Raw genomic sequence first — 18,802 nt, forward strand, 5'->3', positions numbered from 1 at the left:
CCCCCCCCCAAATGCCCCCCAGGACCCTACCCCCTACCTGTACCCTGACTGCCCAAAACCTTATCCACACCCCCACCCCCAGAAAGCCCCCCCGAACTCCCGACCCCCCCCGTCTCTTAACTGCCTCTCCAGAACCTCCCTGCCCCTTCTCCGACCCCCTGCCCCCCTTGTTGTTGGCCTTTCTTCACCTAATGTCTGGTGAACTTGCTCAGAAACTGGGCAGCAGTGGGGGAGGAGCTCCAAACTGCCGGAGCTGATCTGCGATGCAGGGAGGGAGGAGGAGCTCTCTCTGGCTGAGTGTCGGAGCCCCAAGTAAGTGACACCGGCCGGCTGGCAGCACTGTTAGCCGCGCGTGCTCTGCATGGGGGGGAAGTCCGGACATTTACAAATTCCCCCCCAGACGCTATTTTTAGCTTAAAAAGCCGGACATGTCCGGGGGAATCCGGACGAAATGGTAACCCTATTCTGTAGTAGAAACAGGTCTGATACTGTGCCCTTCCATACACTCCCAGTGGCCTAGACAGCTCATCACCTGCACTGACTCTGCTACCACTAGAGCAGCACTACAAGCAATATCTTGTAGTATAGAATACAAAAATTCTGTGTTTCCAGCATGATTCTATTTTGTTGCCCTTTCTGCTCAATAAGTGAGATCTCTAGGAGAGTCATGAAGGGCTCTGACTTAATAGTGTTGTCAGCAGACTGATGATATTCAGCTCTAAATTTTCTTCTCATCAGAGTCAAGCTGTGCACTTTCCTTGCTTTCTCAGTAGGGAAAGATCAAAGATCGGGATAAGAATAAGCTGGCTGAAGTGTGTTCAAAAACACAGATGTAATAATAGTTGACAGAGAGAAATAGCTAATGGAACTGAGGAATTTACCACTGCTCCATCTGCACTAGTTATTTCAGCCCCTGACAAAGAGATTTACATCTCTGGGTACTTTTTACCTGACTGCTCTTATACTCCCAGGAAGTAGCAGTAGAAGCTTTTTATCTTTCTGCATTTAGCTAAGAGATTGCAGCTTCTTTTCATTGGTTTAGACCATGCCTTTTACCTCCAGGTTAGACTTCTGCAATGCACTCTATTTGGATCTACTCTTCGAGCTATTCAGACACTTCAGTTAGTGCATAATGCAAGAACCCTTCTGCTTAACGGAGTTGGTCAGCTTGAACATGTTACATGCACTGCACTGGCTTCCCATCTGCTTTATATGCAATTTACCTTGCTACTTTTAATCTATAAAGCTTGGGAGCTGCTACAATAGATCCCATTTCCCACCTCATGCACCATTTGAAGTATAAACTAAGGCACTTTCCTCAATCTCTAGATGTGTACTTTTCAGATCTGAAATCAGGACATTTGCTGGAGAGGCTCCAGCTATGGGTTTCTTTGCTTGCAGGAATCTGTCAGAACCCAAATCAAAGCCCATTTATTCAGCCAACCATTTGCCAAAAGTCTCTAAACTGAGGCATTGTCTCTTCCTATTTATGTCTTGGTGAGTTAGTATTGCTGCTCTTTGTGAATACATATGGATGTCAGTTTTTAGATGTGTTGCAGCCAGATGCCATGGCAATGAAAGCACTGTACTTTAATGAAATACATTGTACATCCAAAGTTTGCATGTTTTATAGGCACCAATTCCTAAAGACAATACTGCTGAAAGGAAACTTGTTGTGCCAAAACAAAACATAATTAATTCTAAACTATATTTAACTAATCAATGTAGGATGCAAACTAGACTAAATCAGATTAATACCTATTATAGGTTGTCATAGTATTATATGATGTTTTGGTGATTACAAAAGTCACATTCTTGTTCACTTTATGAACCAGGGAATCAGGATGGATAAAAAATAAAAATCAATATTTTTTCAATTAAAAACAAATCAGATTAAAAAAATTAAAGACAATTATTCTTTTTAAATAAATCTATTTAAAATTAAATGTGAAATTTACGAATTACTTAAGAGCTAAATTTTATTTATTAAAATTTTATATTAAATGACAAATAATATTAAGCAGTACATGTTTTCTGCCAAGTTTTAGAGAAACTAAGAGCACTAAATTGGTGGAAGCCATTGGTTAAGAATCTGGAATTAGAGTTTGCTGAAGTGTTAAACCAGTTTGACAGTAGTAGTCTCTTCTGCAGATGCAGAGAGAATATTTTCTTCAGTCCAGTTCATTAAAAGTAAAAACCAATAGTTGAAAAAGCAAGAAACCTTGTTTTCTTCTTCCAATCTATGAATAAAACTGGCTATGAGAGGATGAGATCTATTAGCTCTAAAATCATGAAGGAACTGGTGACCAGAAACATGTTAGTCTGTATCAGCAAAAAAGAACAAGGAGTACTTGTGGCACCTTAGAGACTAAAAAAAATTATTTGAGCATAAGCTTTCATGGGCTAAAACCCACTGCATTGGATGCATGCAGTGGAGAATACAGTAGGAAAATATACACACACACACACACACACACACACACACACACACAGAGGACATGAAAAAATGGGTATTGCCATACTAACTATAACAAGAGTAATCAAATAAGGTGAGCTATTATCAGCAGGAGAAAAAAAACTTTTGTAGTGATAATCAGGATGGCCCATTTCCAACAGTTGACAAGAAGGTGTGAGTAACAGTAGGGGGAAAAATTAGCATGGGGAAATAGGTTTTACTTTGTGTAATGATCCATTGACTCCCAGTCTTTATTCAAGCCTAATTTAATGGTGTCCAGTCTGCAAATTAATTCCAATTCTGCAGTTTCTCGTTGGAGTCTGTTTTTGAAGTTTTGTTATTGGAGTATTGCAAAATTGAGGTCCGTAATTGAGTGACCAGGGAGGCTGAAGTGTTCTCCGACTGGTTTTTTAATGTTATAATTCTTGACGTCTGATTTGTGTCCATTTATTCTTTTGCGTAGAGACTGTCCGGTTTGTCATGTGTGGCTACAGTAGCCTGTTACTATTTCCTTGTTTCTGGATTATTGCTGTTTGGGACACATCAAAAATCATGATCTACAATATATTTTAGACCATATAGGACTCCTTTCTGATGCAAAGAAAATATTTTGTTCTGCTGAGTTTAATTAGCCTAAGATATCAGGTATAATTTGCACTCCTTCAGGTTCAAGTGGGATTTTTGGTTCGTGCAAACCTCCAAGCTTCAATAGAACTCAACAACCATCTATTTTGCCACAGTGCACATTAAGGTTGCAAATGATGCCACTGATGCCACATACACATTAAGGTTGGACAGACTATTGTATTTTGGGGGTCTAAAAAAAACCCCAAAAGAAACAAAACACCCAAAACAAAACCCCCAAAATCCTCATGGATTTTTGATAAATTCATGGAGGATAGATACATCAATGGGTATTAGCCAGGATGGGCGGGGATGGTGTCCCTAGCCTCTGTTTGCCAGAGGCTGGGAATGAGTGACAGGGGATAGATCAGTTGATGATTACCTGTTCTGTTCATTCCCTCTGGGGCACCTAGTATTGGCCACTATCGGAGGACAGGCTACTGGGCTAGATGGACCTTTGGTCTCAACCAGTATGGCCGCTCTTACTTTCTACTTATATATAATATAATGTGCACAATTACTTAGAGACTTGAGACTTTAAGGCCAGAAGGGACGATCATGATCATCTACTCTGACCTTGTGCATATTGCAGGCCACAGAACCTTACACACCCACTCCTGTAATAGATCCCTAACCTCTGGCTGAGTTACTGAAGTCCTCAAATCTTGATTTAAAGAATTCAAATAGCAGAGAATCAACCATTTACTCTCGTTCAAACCAGCAAGTGACCCATGCCTCACACTGCAGAGGAGGGCAAACCCCCTCCTCCTCCTCAGGGTCTCTCCCAATCTGACCTGGGTGGAAATTCTCTCCTGACCCCAAATATGGGGACCAGTTAGACACTGGGCATGTGGGCAAAACCCACCAGCCAGATACTTGGTAAATAATTCTCTGTAGTAACTCAGAGCCCTTCCCCTTCTTCTGTCCCATCACCTGCTACTAGCAGTCACAGATCGGCTACATTGTAAGCAGTTTCATATCATCCCCATGCCAAACTTAACAAGCTCAATCTTGAAGACAGTTAGGTTTTTTGTCTCCACTGCTGTCCTTGGGAGGCTGTTCCAGAACTTCACTCCTCTGATTATTAGAAATCTTCAATCAATTTCAAGCCTAAACTTATTGATGGCCACTTCATAGACATTTGTTCTTGTGCCAACTTGTTCCTTAACTTGAACACCAGGGAGGAAGAGGAATTATTTATCTTACAATTATATCTTCCCTCGGTCTTCATTTTGTTAGTCTAAACAACCCCAGTACCTTAAGACTCCTCTTGTAAAGTAGGTTTTCCATTCCTTAGATCATCCTACTAGCTCTTCTCTGCACCTGTTCCAGTTTGAATTAATCTTTCTTAATTGCACACAGTATTTCAAATGAGTCTCACCAGTGCCTTGTATAATGGTACTAACACTTCCCTGTCTCTACTGAAAATACCTCATCTGATGCATCCAAGGATCGCATTAGCTTTCTTCACACCCAAATCAAATTGATGGCTCATAGATTTGGGTGTATTGGTCGATCACAGAACGACTTTCTCCTCCTCCGTCACTTCCAACTGATACATCCACAGTTTATAGCAAAAAATCTTGTTAGTTTCAAAGTGCATCACCTTGCACTTTGCACTGTTAAATTTCTATTTCTATTGCTCCTGTTTTCAAGGTCATCCAAATTGTCTTGTATGATATTCCAGTCCTGGTCCGCATTGGCAACTCCCAACCTTTGTGTCATCCACAAATTTTACTAGCACACTCCCACTTCTCATGCCAATGTCATTAACAAAAACATTGAATAAGATTTGACCCAAGACTGATCCTTGAGGAATTCCACTAGTAACCTCCCTCCAGCCTGACAGTTCACCTTTCTGCATGACTCGTTGTAGCCTCCCCAGTTCCTTACCCTCCTTTTGAGTCTCATATTAATCCCCATTTTCTCCAATTTAATTAATAATTTCCCACATGGACCTGTATCAACTACTTTACTGAAATCCAAGAAGTTTAGACCTACTGCATTTTTCTTTGGGTAGAAAATTGGTTATCTTCTCAACGGAAGAGATCAGGTTGGACTGACAATCTACCTTTTGTAAAAATATGTTGCATTTCCCCCGAATTACCATTTACTTATATATAACTAACTACTCTCTCTTTCACAATTTGTTCTAAGACCTTGCATATAATTCAGGTCAAACTAACAGGTCTATAGTTTCCTGGATCACTTTTGTTCCCTTTCCTAAATAGAGGTACCATATTTGCAATTCTCCACTCAGAGTACGACCCCTGAGTTTACAGATCATTAAAACTCCTTGCTATTGGGCTAAAATTCATTTGCATGTTCCTTTAATAGTCTTGGATAGAGATTATCCAGGCCCTGCAATTTGGTTCAATTAATATGTTTGAGTTCTACCTTGGATACGGCAATTTCTACTTCCATATCCTTGTTCCCATTAGTCACCCTGCCATGGCCTCCAAGCTCCTCATTATCCTTATTAAAAACTGAGGCAAAAATATTCATTTAGGTGTTGGTCCATACCTAAATTAATCTTTAATCTCAAACCCATCCTCAGTGCTAAGTGGTCCCCTTTCTTTCCTTGCTTTCTTTTTATTTATATGGCTGAAGTGCCTTTCAATATTGGTTTAATTTCCTTTGCAAGGTCCAGCTCTCCTGATCTTTTGGTAGTTCTCACTTTCCCCCTATGCTTTCTGATCTCCAACAGGTGGCTTCCCATGCTGATCCATCTCTTCTTCCACTCCTTGCAGGTCTTCTGCTTTTTCTTAATAAGCAGTCCACAATGTTTGTTTATCCAGTTTGGTTTGCAACCCTTACCTACATTTCCCCCCCTTGCTTGGGATTCAAGCTTCAAATAGCTTCTGTAACTGTCACTTAAAGTAATTCCAAGCCTTCTCCACATTCAGATCCTTGAGTTCTTCAGTCCAGTCCACTTCCCTAAATCTGTAATATTTTTAAAAAGTTTGCCCTTTTGAAATCAAGGATCCTAGTTGCAGAGGTATTTTTGTTAATTCATTTTAAACTAAATGAAAGAATAAAATCATGATCACTCAAATCAAAATTGTTCTTTACAACCAGTTCTTCTACAAGGTCCTTGCTTCTTACCAATACTAAATTTAAAATGGCATCACGTCTTGTTGGTTTAATGACTGTTTGGTGAAGAAATCTGTCAGCTATCACATCCAGGAATATCTGACCCTACCTTTTATTAGTAGCCCTTGTTCTCGGATATATATCTGGGAAATGAAAGCCCCATAATCACACAATTCCCAGTAGTATTTATCTCATTAAAAACATTAAAGAGGTCTTTATCCATATCCAAATCAGATCCTGGGGGTCTGTAGCAGACCCCAAGCACTATTCCATTGGAGCCTCAGTTACCTTTGTTCCCCAAAGTGTCCCAACAGATTCTGTTTTATCCATCACTTCTAATTTCTTAATAACCTACCTCGTCATTAATATATTATGCTACTCCTCCCCCTATGCCTTTATTTCTGTCTTTCCTGAACAGCACATACCCTTCAATATCTGTATTCCAGTCATGACTATTATTCCACCATATATATTTCTGTTATCTCTATAAGATCTGGTTTCACTTCCTGAAACAGTAGTTCTGTTTCCTCTTTTTTGTTATCCAAACTCCTTGCATGGTTGCACAGACATCTTAGTTTTTTCTGCATGGCTTCATCCAGATTTCTTGCCTAATTAGATACAATCATTTTACTGCCAGTATCGCCTACGTGACTGTTACTGTCAGTGGTACTGATGCGATCATTTCTCTTGTTGTCCATTCTCCTATCCTCTCTTGTTCCTTTCTCCATTGCTATATCCTCTTTTAATGCAAGTAATGGCTTGGATCATATGGTCATTGGGCTATCATTAGCCAGGCATTAGTTTGGTATATTGCTCAAAGTAATTTATACTTTTGGCACTTCTTTCACTCTAAAGATATCTATACCATGGCTTTCTCAAATCATATATATTTTTTTAATTTTGAGCTTATGTCAGTGTAGCAATCTTTCAAATGTAATCCTTCATAAAATGAACAGTAGGCCATTTGAGGGAAACTTTAAAACCAGAACTAATATCAGATCACCCTAAGGCAATATTTCCAGGTGTGTATTCTTTAGATCATCACATGATTTGTAAACTTTTTAAAAAGCATATTTTAAGAGTGGTTATAAACTACAGTATGATGCAGGAAAAAAAGAGTGATGCAAAGCATTACGTGAGTGAAATACAATATTGTCCTAATCCCTCAGCAGCTTCATTAAGGAAACAGTTACTGAAACAATCAGTCTCTGGATGTTTCTTTTTCTTTTAGCAGCTTCTTATGTACATATTGTGGAAATGCTAATAAAACACATGTTCTTGCCACAAAACATTGTAGAATATGTTCTCCAACATAAATAAAAACAAGTTATTTATCCAAACAACAAACAATATGTTCCTCATTCCCACTCAATAAAGTGGATAATGATTGAAATCTGACTATTTCCCAAAGAAAAGGTCTAAAAAAATGAAAGGTTTTGCAAGATTTCTGTAACTAGCAAGATTTTTTGTGACTGAAGCACTGATGTCCAAGACATACAGAGCTGCAGCCATCATTGCCTGGCTATTTTATTGGGATTGATTTCAAGTGATTGTACATACCAGAGTGTCCATCTTCTGAACATACCTAAGGGTTATCATATAATCATTTGGAAGATTTCCAACCTAGAACAAACAGGTAATAAAGAATATATTAGTGTTTGGTAAGAAAATGAAGGCTTTGTTTTAGTCATTGTAGTTAATATACATTTTATAAAGTATAGAACACAATTTCTAGAAATTACTTATCAGTTGCAAATAACTTAAGTCAGTTTTTAGGGATTGTGTACATAAGAACATAAGGATGGCCATACTGGGTCAGACCAAAGGTCAATCTAGCCCAGTATCCTGTCTTCCAACAGTGGCTAATGCCAGGTGCTTCAGAGGGAATCAACAGAACAGGTAATCATCATATGATCCGTTCCCTGTTGCCCATTCCCAGCTTCATGCAAACAGAGGCTAGGGAAACCATCTCTACCCAACCCGGTTAAAAACCATTGATGGACCTATCCTCTTTATCTAGTTCTTTTTTGAACCCTGTTAGAGTCTTGGCCTTCAAAACATCCTCTGGAAAAGAGTTCCACCGGCTGACTCTGCGTTGGGTAAAAAAAAACTTCTTTTGTTTGTTTTAAACCTGCTGCCTATTAATTTCATTTGGTGACCCCTTGTTTGCTTTTCCATTATCTCCCTACTCTTCACAGATCCATGTTGACCTTATTCACAGAGGTCATCTCAAGGCACAATCTAAGATGGTAATACTGTGAAAGAGCAGACAGTTTAAGACTCGGGCTTCAAGCACAGAAGGGACCATTATGATCATCTAGTCTAACCTCCTGCATATTGCAGGCCACAGAACCTCACTCACTCCTGAAATAGACCCCTAACCTCTCACTGAGTTACTGTAGTCCTCAAATCATGTTTTAAAGACTTCAAGTTATAGAGAATTCACCATTTACACTAGTTTAAACCTGCAAGTGACCCCTGCCCCATGCTGCACGGGAAGGTGAAAACCCCCCAGGATCTCTGCCAATCTGACCCAGGGGAAAATTCCTTACTGACCCCAAATATGGTGATCAGTTAGACCCTAAGCATGTGGGCCAGATCTCCAGGCAGATAACTGGGAAAGAATTATCTGTAGTAACTCAAAAGCCCTCCCCATCTGGTGTCCTGTCTCCGGCAGTTGGGGATTTTTACTACTGGCAGTTTCCAATGGGCCACATGCCATTATAGGCAATCTCATCATCCTATCCTCTCCATAAACTTATCAACCTCAGTCTTGCAGCCAGTTAGGTTTTTTGCTCCCATTGCTTCCCTTGAAAGGCTGTTGCAGAACTTCACTCCTCTGAGGATTAGAAACCTTCACCTAATTTCAAGCCTAAACTTGTTGATGTCCAGTTTATATCCATTTGTTCTTGTGTCCACATTGGTGCTTACCTTAAATAATGCCTCTCCCTCTCTTGTATTTATCCCTCTGATGTATTTATAGAAAGTAATCATATCTAACCTCAGCCTTCTTTTGGTTAGGCTAAACATGTAAGCTATTTGAGTCTCCTCTCATAAAGTAGGTTTTCCATTCCTCGGATCATTCTAGTAGCCCTTCTCTGCACCTGTTCCAGTTTGAATTAATCTTCCTTAAACATCGGAGACCAGAATTGCACACAGTATTCCTGATAAGGTCTCACCAGTGCCTTGTATAACGGTACTAACACTTGCCTGTCTCTACTGGAAATACCTCACTTGATGCATCCTAGGCTGCATTAGCCTTTTTCATGGCCACATTACATTAACAGCTCATTGTCATTGTGTGATCGACCAATACATGCAAGTCTCTCTCCTCCTCTGTTGTTTCCAACTGATAAGTCCCCATCTTATAGCAAAAATTCTTGTTGTTAGTCCCCAAATGCACTTTGCACTATTAAATTTTATCCCATTTCTATTACTCCAGTTTACAAGGTTATCCAGATCTTCTTGTATGATATTCCGGCCCTCCTCTGTATTGGCTATACATCCCAACTTTGTGTCATCCGCAAACTTTATTAGCACCTTCTCACTTTTTGTGCCAAGGTTATTTAATAAAAATGTTAAAGAAGATTTGTCCGAAGACTGATCCCTGAGGTACTCCACTAGTAACCTCCCTCCAGCCTGACAGTTCATCTTTCAGAATGACCAGTCGTAATCACCCCTTTAACCAATTCCGTATCCACCTGTCAATTCTCATATCAATCCTCATCTTCTTCAGTTTAACTAATCCCATTTCCCATATGGAACTGTATCAAAGGATTTACTGAAATCCAAGAAGATTAGATCTACTGCATTTCCTTTCTCTAAAAAAAAAAAAATCAGTCATCTTCTCAAAGAAAAAGATCATGTTAGTCTGGCATGATATACCTTTTGTAAAACTATGTTCCATTTTATCCCATTTACTGTCCACATCTATGTCCTTAACTACTTTCTCTTTCAAAATTTGTTCCAAGACCTTGCATACACTTGAGGTCAAACAGGTCTGTAGTTTCCTGGACCACTTTTTTCCCTTTCCTGAATATAGGTATTATATTTGCAATTCTCCAGTGATAGGGTACGACCCTCAAGTTTACAGATTGATTACAAATCCTTGGAAGCTTGCAATTTCATGTGCCAGTTCCTTTAATATTCTTGGATTAAAACTAGCCAGGCTCCCCAGTTGAGTCCCATTAAGCTGTTTGAGTTTGATTTTCACCTCGGATGTGGTAATTTATACCTCCATATCTTCGTTGTCATTTGTTGCCTTGCCACTACTCCTAAGCTCTTTATTAGCCTTATTAAAACTGAGGGAAAGTATGTGTTGGGCTATGCTTAGATTATCTTTAATCTCCATCTCATCCTCAGTGCTTAGGGGTCCCATTTCTTCTTTCCTTGTTTTCTATTTATATGGCTATAGAATGTTTACTATTGGTCTTAATTCCCTTTGCAAGGTCCAACTCTGCTTGGCTTTTGGCAGTTCTCTCTTTATACCTACACTTTCTGACCACCAAGAGGTAGCTTTCCTTGCTGATCCCTCCTATCTTCCATTCCTTGTAGGCTTTGTGCTTTTTCTTAATCACCTATTTGAGATGCTTGCTCATCCAGGGTGGTCTGCAACCTTTGCTTACGATTTCCCCCCCTTGCTTGGGATGCAGGATTCAGAGAGCTTCTGCAACTTTCACTTAAAGTAATTCCAAGCCTCCTCCACAGTCATATCCTTGAGTTCTTCGGTCCAGTCCACTTCCTTAACTAATTCCCTTCATTTTTTAAAGTTAGCTCTTTTGAAATCAGGGACCCTTGTTGCAGATCTGTTTTTGTTTATCCTTCCACTTAGTTTAAATTGAATTAACTCATGATCACTCGAACCAAGATTGTCCTTTAGAACCAGTTCTTCTATGAGGTCCTCACTGCTCACCAATACCAAGTCTAAAATGGTATCCCCTCTTGTTCCTTCAGCAACTATTTGTTGAAGAAATCTGTCAGCGATCACATCCAGGAATATCTGGCCCTACTATTATTAGCACTTGTCCTCCAATCTATATCTGCTCAAGGAGCACACAAGAATTATAAGGCCATTGGGAAGAAACTAAATGAATGCTTTGCATTGGTCTTCACGGCTGAGGATGCGAGGGAGATTCCCAAACATGCGTCATTCTTTTTAGATGATAAATCTGAGGAACTGTCCCAGATTGAAGTGTCATTGGAAGAAGTTTTGGAACAAATTGATGAACTAAACAGTAATAATACCACCTGGTCCTGGTGATTTAACGCAAGAGTTCTGAAGGAATTCAAATGTGAAATTGCAGAACTAATAACTGTGGTTTGTAACCTATCATTTAAATCAGCTTCTGTACCAAATGGCTGGAAGATAGCTAATTTGAAACCAATTTTTAAAAAGGGCTCCAGAGGTGATCCCAGCAATTACAGGCCGCTAAGTCTGACTTCAGTATCAGATAAACTGGTGGAAACTACAGTAAAGAGCAAAATTGTCAGACACATAGATGAACATAAGTTGTTGGGGAAGAGTAAATGTGTTTTTTGTAAAGAGAAATCATGCCTCACCAATCCACTAGAATTCATTGAGGGGGTCAACAAACATGTGCACAAGGGGGATCCTGTGGATATAGTGCACTTAGATTTTCAGAAAGACTGACAAGCTTCCCCACCAAAGGCTCTTAAGCAAAGTAAGCTGTCATGGGATAAGAGGGATGAGTAACTGGTTAAAAGATAGGAAACAAAGGGTAGGAATAAATGCTCAGTTTTCAGAATGGAGAGAGGTAAATAGTAGTGTCCCCCCAGGGATCTGTATTGGGACCAATCCTATTCAACATATTCATAAATAATCTGGAAAAAGGGGTAAACAATGAGGTGGCAAAATTTGCAGATGATACAAAACTACTCAAGACAGTGAAGTCCCAGGCAGACTGCGAAGAACTACAAAAGGACCTCACAAAACTGGGTGACTGGGCAACAAAATGGCAGATGGAATTCAGTGTAGATAAATGCAAAGTAATGCACATTGGAAAACCATCTCAACTATACATATAAAATGATGGGGTCTAAATTAGCTGTTACCACTCAAGAAAGGGATCTTGGAGTCCTTGTGGATAGTTCTCTGAAAACATCCACTCAATGTGCAGTGGCAGTCAAAAAAGCTAACAATGTTGAGAATAATTAAGAAAGGGATGATAAGAGATTACTAAGGGGGAATATGATAGAGGTTTATAAAATCATGACTGGTGTAGAGAAAGGAAATAGGAAGTGTTATTTATTGCTTTTCATAACACAAGAACTAGGGGTTACCAAATGTCATTAAAAGGCAGCAGGCTTAAAACAAATAAAAGGAAGCATTTCTTCACACAACACACAGTCAATCTGTGGAACTCCTTGACAGAGGATGTTGTGATGGCCAAGACCATAGCATGGTTCAAAAAAGAACTAGATAAGTTCATGGAGGATAGGTCTATCAATGGCTATCAATAGGGATGGGCAGGAGTGGTGTCCCTAGCCTCTGTTTTCCAGAAGCTGGGAATGGGTGACAGGAAATGGATCAGTTTATGATTACCTGTTCTGTTCATTCCCTCTTGGGCACCTGGCATTGGCCACTGTTGGAAGACAGGATACTGGGATAAATGGACCTTTGGTTTGACCCAGGATGGCCATTCTTATGTTGTTCTTGAAATGAAGGCCCCATAATCACACAATTCCCAATAGTATTTATTTGATTGAAAGAGGTTTCTGTCCATATCCAAATTGGATCCTGGTGGTCTATAATGCACCCCAAGTACTATGTCAGAGGAATCTCTAATAGCATTCTTCTCCAAAGTGATTTTGGCCCAAACAGACTCTGCCTAATCCATTCCATTACTTCTAATTTCTTTGAGGTCTACCTCATCATCAATATACAATGCTACTCCACCACCTTTGCCTTTATTTCGGTCTTTCTTGAACAACACATATCCTTCAGGTTTCAGAGTGGTAGCCGTGTTAGTCTGTATCAGCAAAAAGAATGAGGAGTCCTTGTGGCACCTTAGAGAGTAAAATTTATTTAGACAAGCTTTCGTGGGCTAAAACCCACTTCCATCAGATGCATGGAGTGGAAAATACAGTACAGTAGGAAGATATATACATACAGAAAACATGAAAAGATGGGGGTTGCCATACCAACTCTAACAAGACAAATCAATTAAAGTGGGCTATTATCAGCATGAGGAAAAAAAAATTTTTGTAGTGGTAATCAGGATGGCCCATTTCAAACAGTTGACAAGAAAGTGTGAGTAACAGTAGGGGGCAATTAGCATGGAGAAATAGTTTTTAGTTTGTGTAATGGTCCATCCACTCCCAGTCTTTATTCAGGCCTAATTTGATGGTGTCCAATTTGCAAATTAATTCCAGTTCTGCAGTTTCTCGTTGGAGTCTGTTTTTGAAGTTTTTTTGCTGAAGAATCGCCACTTTTAGGTCTGTAATTGAGTGTACAGGGAGGCTGAAGTGTTCTCTGACTGGTTTTTGAATGTTATAATTCTTGACGTCTGATTTGTGTCCATTTATTCTTTTGTGTAGAGGCTGTCCGGTTTCGCCAATGTACATGGCAAAGGGGCATTGCTGGCACACGCTAATTTCCCCCCCTACTATTATTCACACCTTCTTGTCAACTGTTTGAAATGGGCCATCCTGATTACCACTACAAACTTTTTTCCCTCCTGCTGATAATAGCCCACTTTAATTGATTGGTATCATTAGAGTTAGTATGGCAATCCCCATCTTTTCATGTTCTCTGTGTATCTATCTATCTTCCTACTGTATTTTCCACTCCATGCATCTGAGGAAGTGGGTTTTAGCCCACAAAAGCTTATGCCCAAATAAATGTGTTAGTCTCCAACGTGCCACAAGGACTCCTCGTTCTTTTTACGTAACCTTAAATACCTGTACTCCAGTCATGACTACTATTCCACCATATTTCTGTTATCCCTATAATATGTGGTTTCACTTCCTGCAGAAGTAGTTCTAGTTCCTCCATTTTGTTACCCAGGCTCCTTGCATTGGTATACAAACATCTGAACTGTTGCTGCTTGGCTTTGCCCACATTCCTCATCCAATTTGGTACAGTAATTCTACTGTCGGTATCACCTGACTAGTATCAGCACTATCCTTCAGAAGAGTCTGAGTTATTAGTTATCTACATTTCCATCTTTTAACTGAACTTCTGGAAATATCTGAAATCTATATGTGGAAAGTGAAAGTCATTCTTTAAGTAACATGTAATGCCCAAACAGGTAGACCCTGAATAAGAAATTTTCCTGGGGAGGGGAAAGGGGTGGAAAATCAATTAAAAAAAATAAACAAGAAATTTCCTGCACCCTGCTCACTAACGCTCCAGTTCAACAAAGCATGTTCATTTTTGAGCATGTGTTTCAAAGCCATTAAGTCTATTGGATGTAAACACATGCTTAAATGCTTTAACTGGGCCTAAACCTTGTTCAGAAAAGCATCCCCACTTCTTGTGAACAAGAGTCATTCTGTTATGGGCACTTTTACTTAGAAAAGTTTCCTTTTCTGAGTGCTGCTGTAGCAATACCATTTAATTTCCCACACTCTCACTCATTGAATCCTTTGCACTAGCAATCGCTCTAACTATATAAAAAAATTCAAAGCAGTCACTGTATACACATGGTTCTGGTCAGCAGCAATACTTATTCCTAAATAAGTTCAAAATGTTACTGCATTCACATCATGGGCTGAGCCATGAGCCTCCCACTTTGATTATCTCCATCATTCCCCTATATATTATATAATGTGTGTGTGTGTGTGCGCGCGCATGAATAATCACCTTCATGCCCTTATGTATTTATATAATTTGACCCTTATATAATCTGTATATTTTGACTGATTTTTACTTTCTTTGCACATGCACCTTCCAAAAGTAGAGGTTGAAAAGGTGCTACTAAATTCACCATACATATATCCATATCTATTTCCCTTTGCTTCTTGATTCTGAGGTGCTGACTCAGTAGAATGTGACTTTAGAAAAATAGTGTTGCAGTATATTTGCCCTTGATTTATTTTTAAAGATAATGGTGGTACTTTTATTTCCTCTTTAAAATTGATTTACTTAATCTGAACCCTCTCCCACTCTCTTTTTTATCTTATGCTTTCCTTTCTAATAGCACACCCACACATCATGCCACATTAAAAGATATTCCAGTTTCCTTTCCAGTTTATTTGCTATGCTCAAGGATAGCATTAGCAGCATTTTAAACAGCAAAGACACTTCTGTTGGTGCAAAATTTCCCATATGTAATCTACAGGGTGATACTTGGCACCGTCAGCAATAGTATATTATTTTAAGAAAGGTCAGTTCAAGATTAAATTTGTTCCACATCAATGAACACTACAAGAATTGACATGCATTATGTATACAGTCTACTTTACTGGCATCAAAGCCTGTCAAGCACTTTTCATGCACAATAAAAAAAAATAAAGGGCCAAGATTACAGATTTACTGAGAATTCACATCCTAAGAAAAACCCCTAGAGATCCCAGGTTATCATTAGACATTTTTCTCTAGAATTGTTTGTAGATCAGAAAAACATTGCAGAATTTGTAACTAAAAAGGGGAATTTGGGGATGGCCAAACCAGAGCATACATTCTCACTCTAACCAGAAAGAGCTTTTACTAAGATTTATTTATTAAACACTGTGGGCCAGATCTTTCACTGGTCTAAAATAGCATAGCACAGTTGAAGACAATGGAACTATGCTCTGCCCCAGGCTGGGATGGTAATTTACAGATATATGGGGAGACAAGCTCCCTGCTAAAATAAAGTAGGATATGTTTATTGAATTATTAATTCCATTTTGTATTATGTGTTGAACATCTGTCTCAACTTGCCCAAGGCAAGCCTATGGAATTGCTTTCCAGACAGCTGCCCTGTCTAGGAAAAGTGTTTGATACCTCACTGAAGGACTGTCAATGAGGAGCCAGCAACTTGATTGCCTCTGAACTGCTAACCCACTCCCAAGAGATGTTTTTTTAAAAAAACACACAGGGATCCAAATGCAGGGCAAGCATGATTGGTGGAGGGGCTGGAGCATCCCAGTGGAGCACATCACAAGGAAACAGAGCCTGCTCTACACTACAAAATTACTTTGGTACAACTATGTCATTCAGGCATGTGAATAATCCACACCTCAGTATAACTAAGCACCAACGTAGACATAGCTACTGCCTCTCCCATAGGCTTAGAGCATCTTCACCAAAAGCGCTACAGTGTCGCCGCTGCATTGGTACAGCTACTCTGCTGTAAATTTGTACTGTAGATTTAGCATCTATCCGAGGGTAATTAAGAGCAGGGTGTTGCTCTGGTAGGTGTGGTAGGGGGAAGGCAACTATCATCACATGTAAGGAGGACTTGCAGAAGTGACTCTGGTTAGCTTGAAATGATGACAAACCTCAGACTCACAGAAGGGATGAGATCTGACAAGGGGAGGGTGCATTTCAGGACTTGGGTAACTCTCATGTGCTTTTTAAAAGTAAAACTCCTTTACTAAGCCTGTATTCCTTGCTTTCCTGCCATGTTGTCCCTGAAGGAGTTAAACTAGAAGCCCAGAACGGTGGAACTCTAGGAGTGCATGTGAAAGTTATTGGGGGATGCAGGAGACTCATATTTTGGAATATAAGATGACTGGGCAGCAGCACCGCACATCTGAAAGACAGACAGTAGGGACCCAGAGCTAGGCCAAACCCAGTTGGCTTCGAAGCACAGTAATGGGGGTCAACTTACTATAGATTGGTGGCTATACAGTGGATACAGGGCCAGGTTGCAATACCTGCCCAAAGTTTCCTATTTATATAAATTAAGCAAGTAAAGACACCATCTGTTGGCGGTTGTTATGGACACTATCAGGTCACATAGGGAGTCTCAATATTCAATTGAATGCTGTCAAGAAAGACAAGCGAAAAGTTGACTTTAAAAATATAGTTTAAAAAAATAATAGGAAAAGGGATAGAAATGCTGTACAGGTGATACAAATTACAGTACCCTGCCACAGAGCACAAAAACAGAGTACAAGAAGGATGGAATGTTATGTGCAACTCTGCAATGAAATGATCCAATATTAGAGCTTTGGTTTTGAAAAGTCCTTTTATCATGAGCTATTTTGAGAATTTTGAAGTCAAAGAAAAAGAAAACCCTGAATTGAACTAAATGGCAACTTTTTACACATCTGATAATTGCATAGTAGCTATTTACATTTCTCTATAAATTCACACTTCTATAGTTTACACATATCTACACCCCTCCACGGGGATTTCAACTGACAGTGCTGATACTGCAGAACCATCTTCCAAGAATTTTCATCACTTCATACTACAATTATACCTGAAAACCCAGCTGTTGTTTTCTGGTGGCCACATAGATTATCAAGAGCAGCAGTCTTACTGCTCATACTTAAGGCTGGTGGTTTTCATGGCAAAAAATTAAAAGTGTGACATTTCCTTTTTAAATAAAACAGAAGTCATAACACACCATATTTTAAGCTGATTTTACGTTAGAAAAGTATTAAATAGCCATTAGCCATAGTTTAAAAGCAGAAAGAGATCACAAATCACCAAATGTAAACATGAACATTTTCATAAAATTCTAGCTAATGTTTGTTTGATAAAGTATATTATCCATTCCAAAAATAATTAAAACCATTTTAAAACTCGTCACTCCCTCACAATCCACTACTTTGGACTGGATTTAAAGCAAAATGTGTAAATGTTTATGGTAGTCTTGCAGAGCAGCAGGTTGGCTGGACTGACAACTATGACTCCTTACAAAAGCCTGAAAAAATCATTTTTTTCACACAAGTTATGGCTATGATAAGCAAACAGCTAAGTTCAATATGCAAGCATTCTGAGCTTTGCTTTCTGCTTTTTAACCCTACTCTAGTTTAGACACTCCTGCACCACCCCTTTAAGTTGGTAGAAACCACGCTGTCCACTCATGCTGGAAGCCTCCTTTCCAGGTCAGCCTTCTCATACCAATTTATTTCCATTATTAGATTTATCAAAATCTACCGGAAAATAAAGTGAGATCTAGCTCAGTTACTAAATTATCAGACTAATGAATTTGTGCTCCCCAGTGGTATTGCTTTAGGTAAGAAAATGGAATAATAAACATTGTGATTCAAGTTCATTTTGGGAAAGAACTTGAAAGTTTTTCATCTTGGGACTCATTAAAAGGCTAAAGTGATTTTATAACAAATTCTAAATGAGAAACATGTATTAGCTGCTTAGCTCCCATTTTAAAACTACTTTAATTTATAAAAATTAGCTCATACATTTCCCTGATTCTTTGTGCGAAAAACTCAAAGGAAACACACACACTTTGTTGAAATAATGTTAACACGGGAAAAATCAGAGTTTGGGGTGAAACTCCTTTGATGGATAATCCTGATGCACGTGGAGTATCTTTTGCAACATAAGACATTTATAAATCACCCACCGTTTGTACATGCTGAAAACATCTTGGAATAAGAATGATGCAAAAAAGAATTCAGCTCAAGCTCTGTAATTGGGGTAATTGTTTGTCAGAGGTCAGTGACGTCACCAATTCCAGAATTTCCTGTTTTTATAGCACCCTGTCTTGC

The 18,802-nt window shown here is 39.2% G+C and overlaps 1 protein-coding gene across 1 annotated transcript in view; it reads right to left on the reverse strand.

Annotated features, from left to right (window-relative positions):
* KITLG (KIT ligand) overlaps positions 1-18,802 on the reverse strand; it is an 87,810-nt gene that overhangs the window by 22,635 nt on the left and 46,373 nt on the right. Inside the window, exon 3 of the mRNA XM_034772442.1 lies at positions 7,733-7,795. Coding sequence (XP_034628333.1) covers positions 7,733-7,795 — 63 coding nt within the window. The remainder of the gene's footprint in view (positions 1-7,732; positions 7,796-18,802) is intronic.

Source organism: Trachemys scripta, chromosome 1 (genome assembly GCF_013100865.1).
Source record: "Trachemys scripta elegans isolate TJP31775 chromosome 1, CAS_Tse_1.0, whole genome shotgun sequence".
NCBI lineage: Eukaryota > Metazoa > Chordata > Testudines > Emydidae > Trachemys > Trachemys scripta.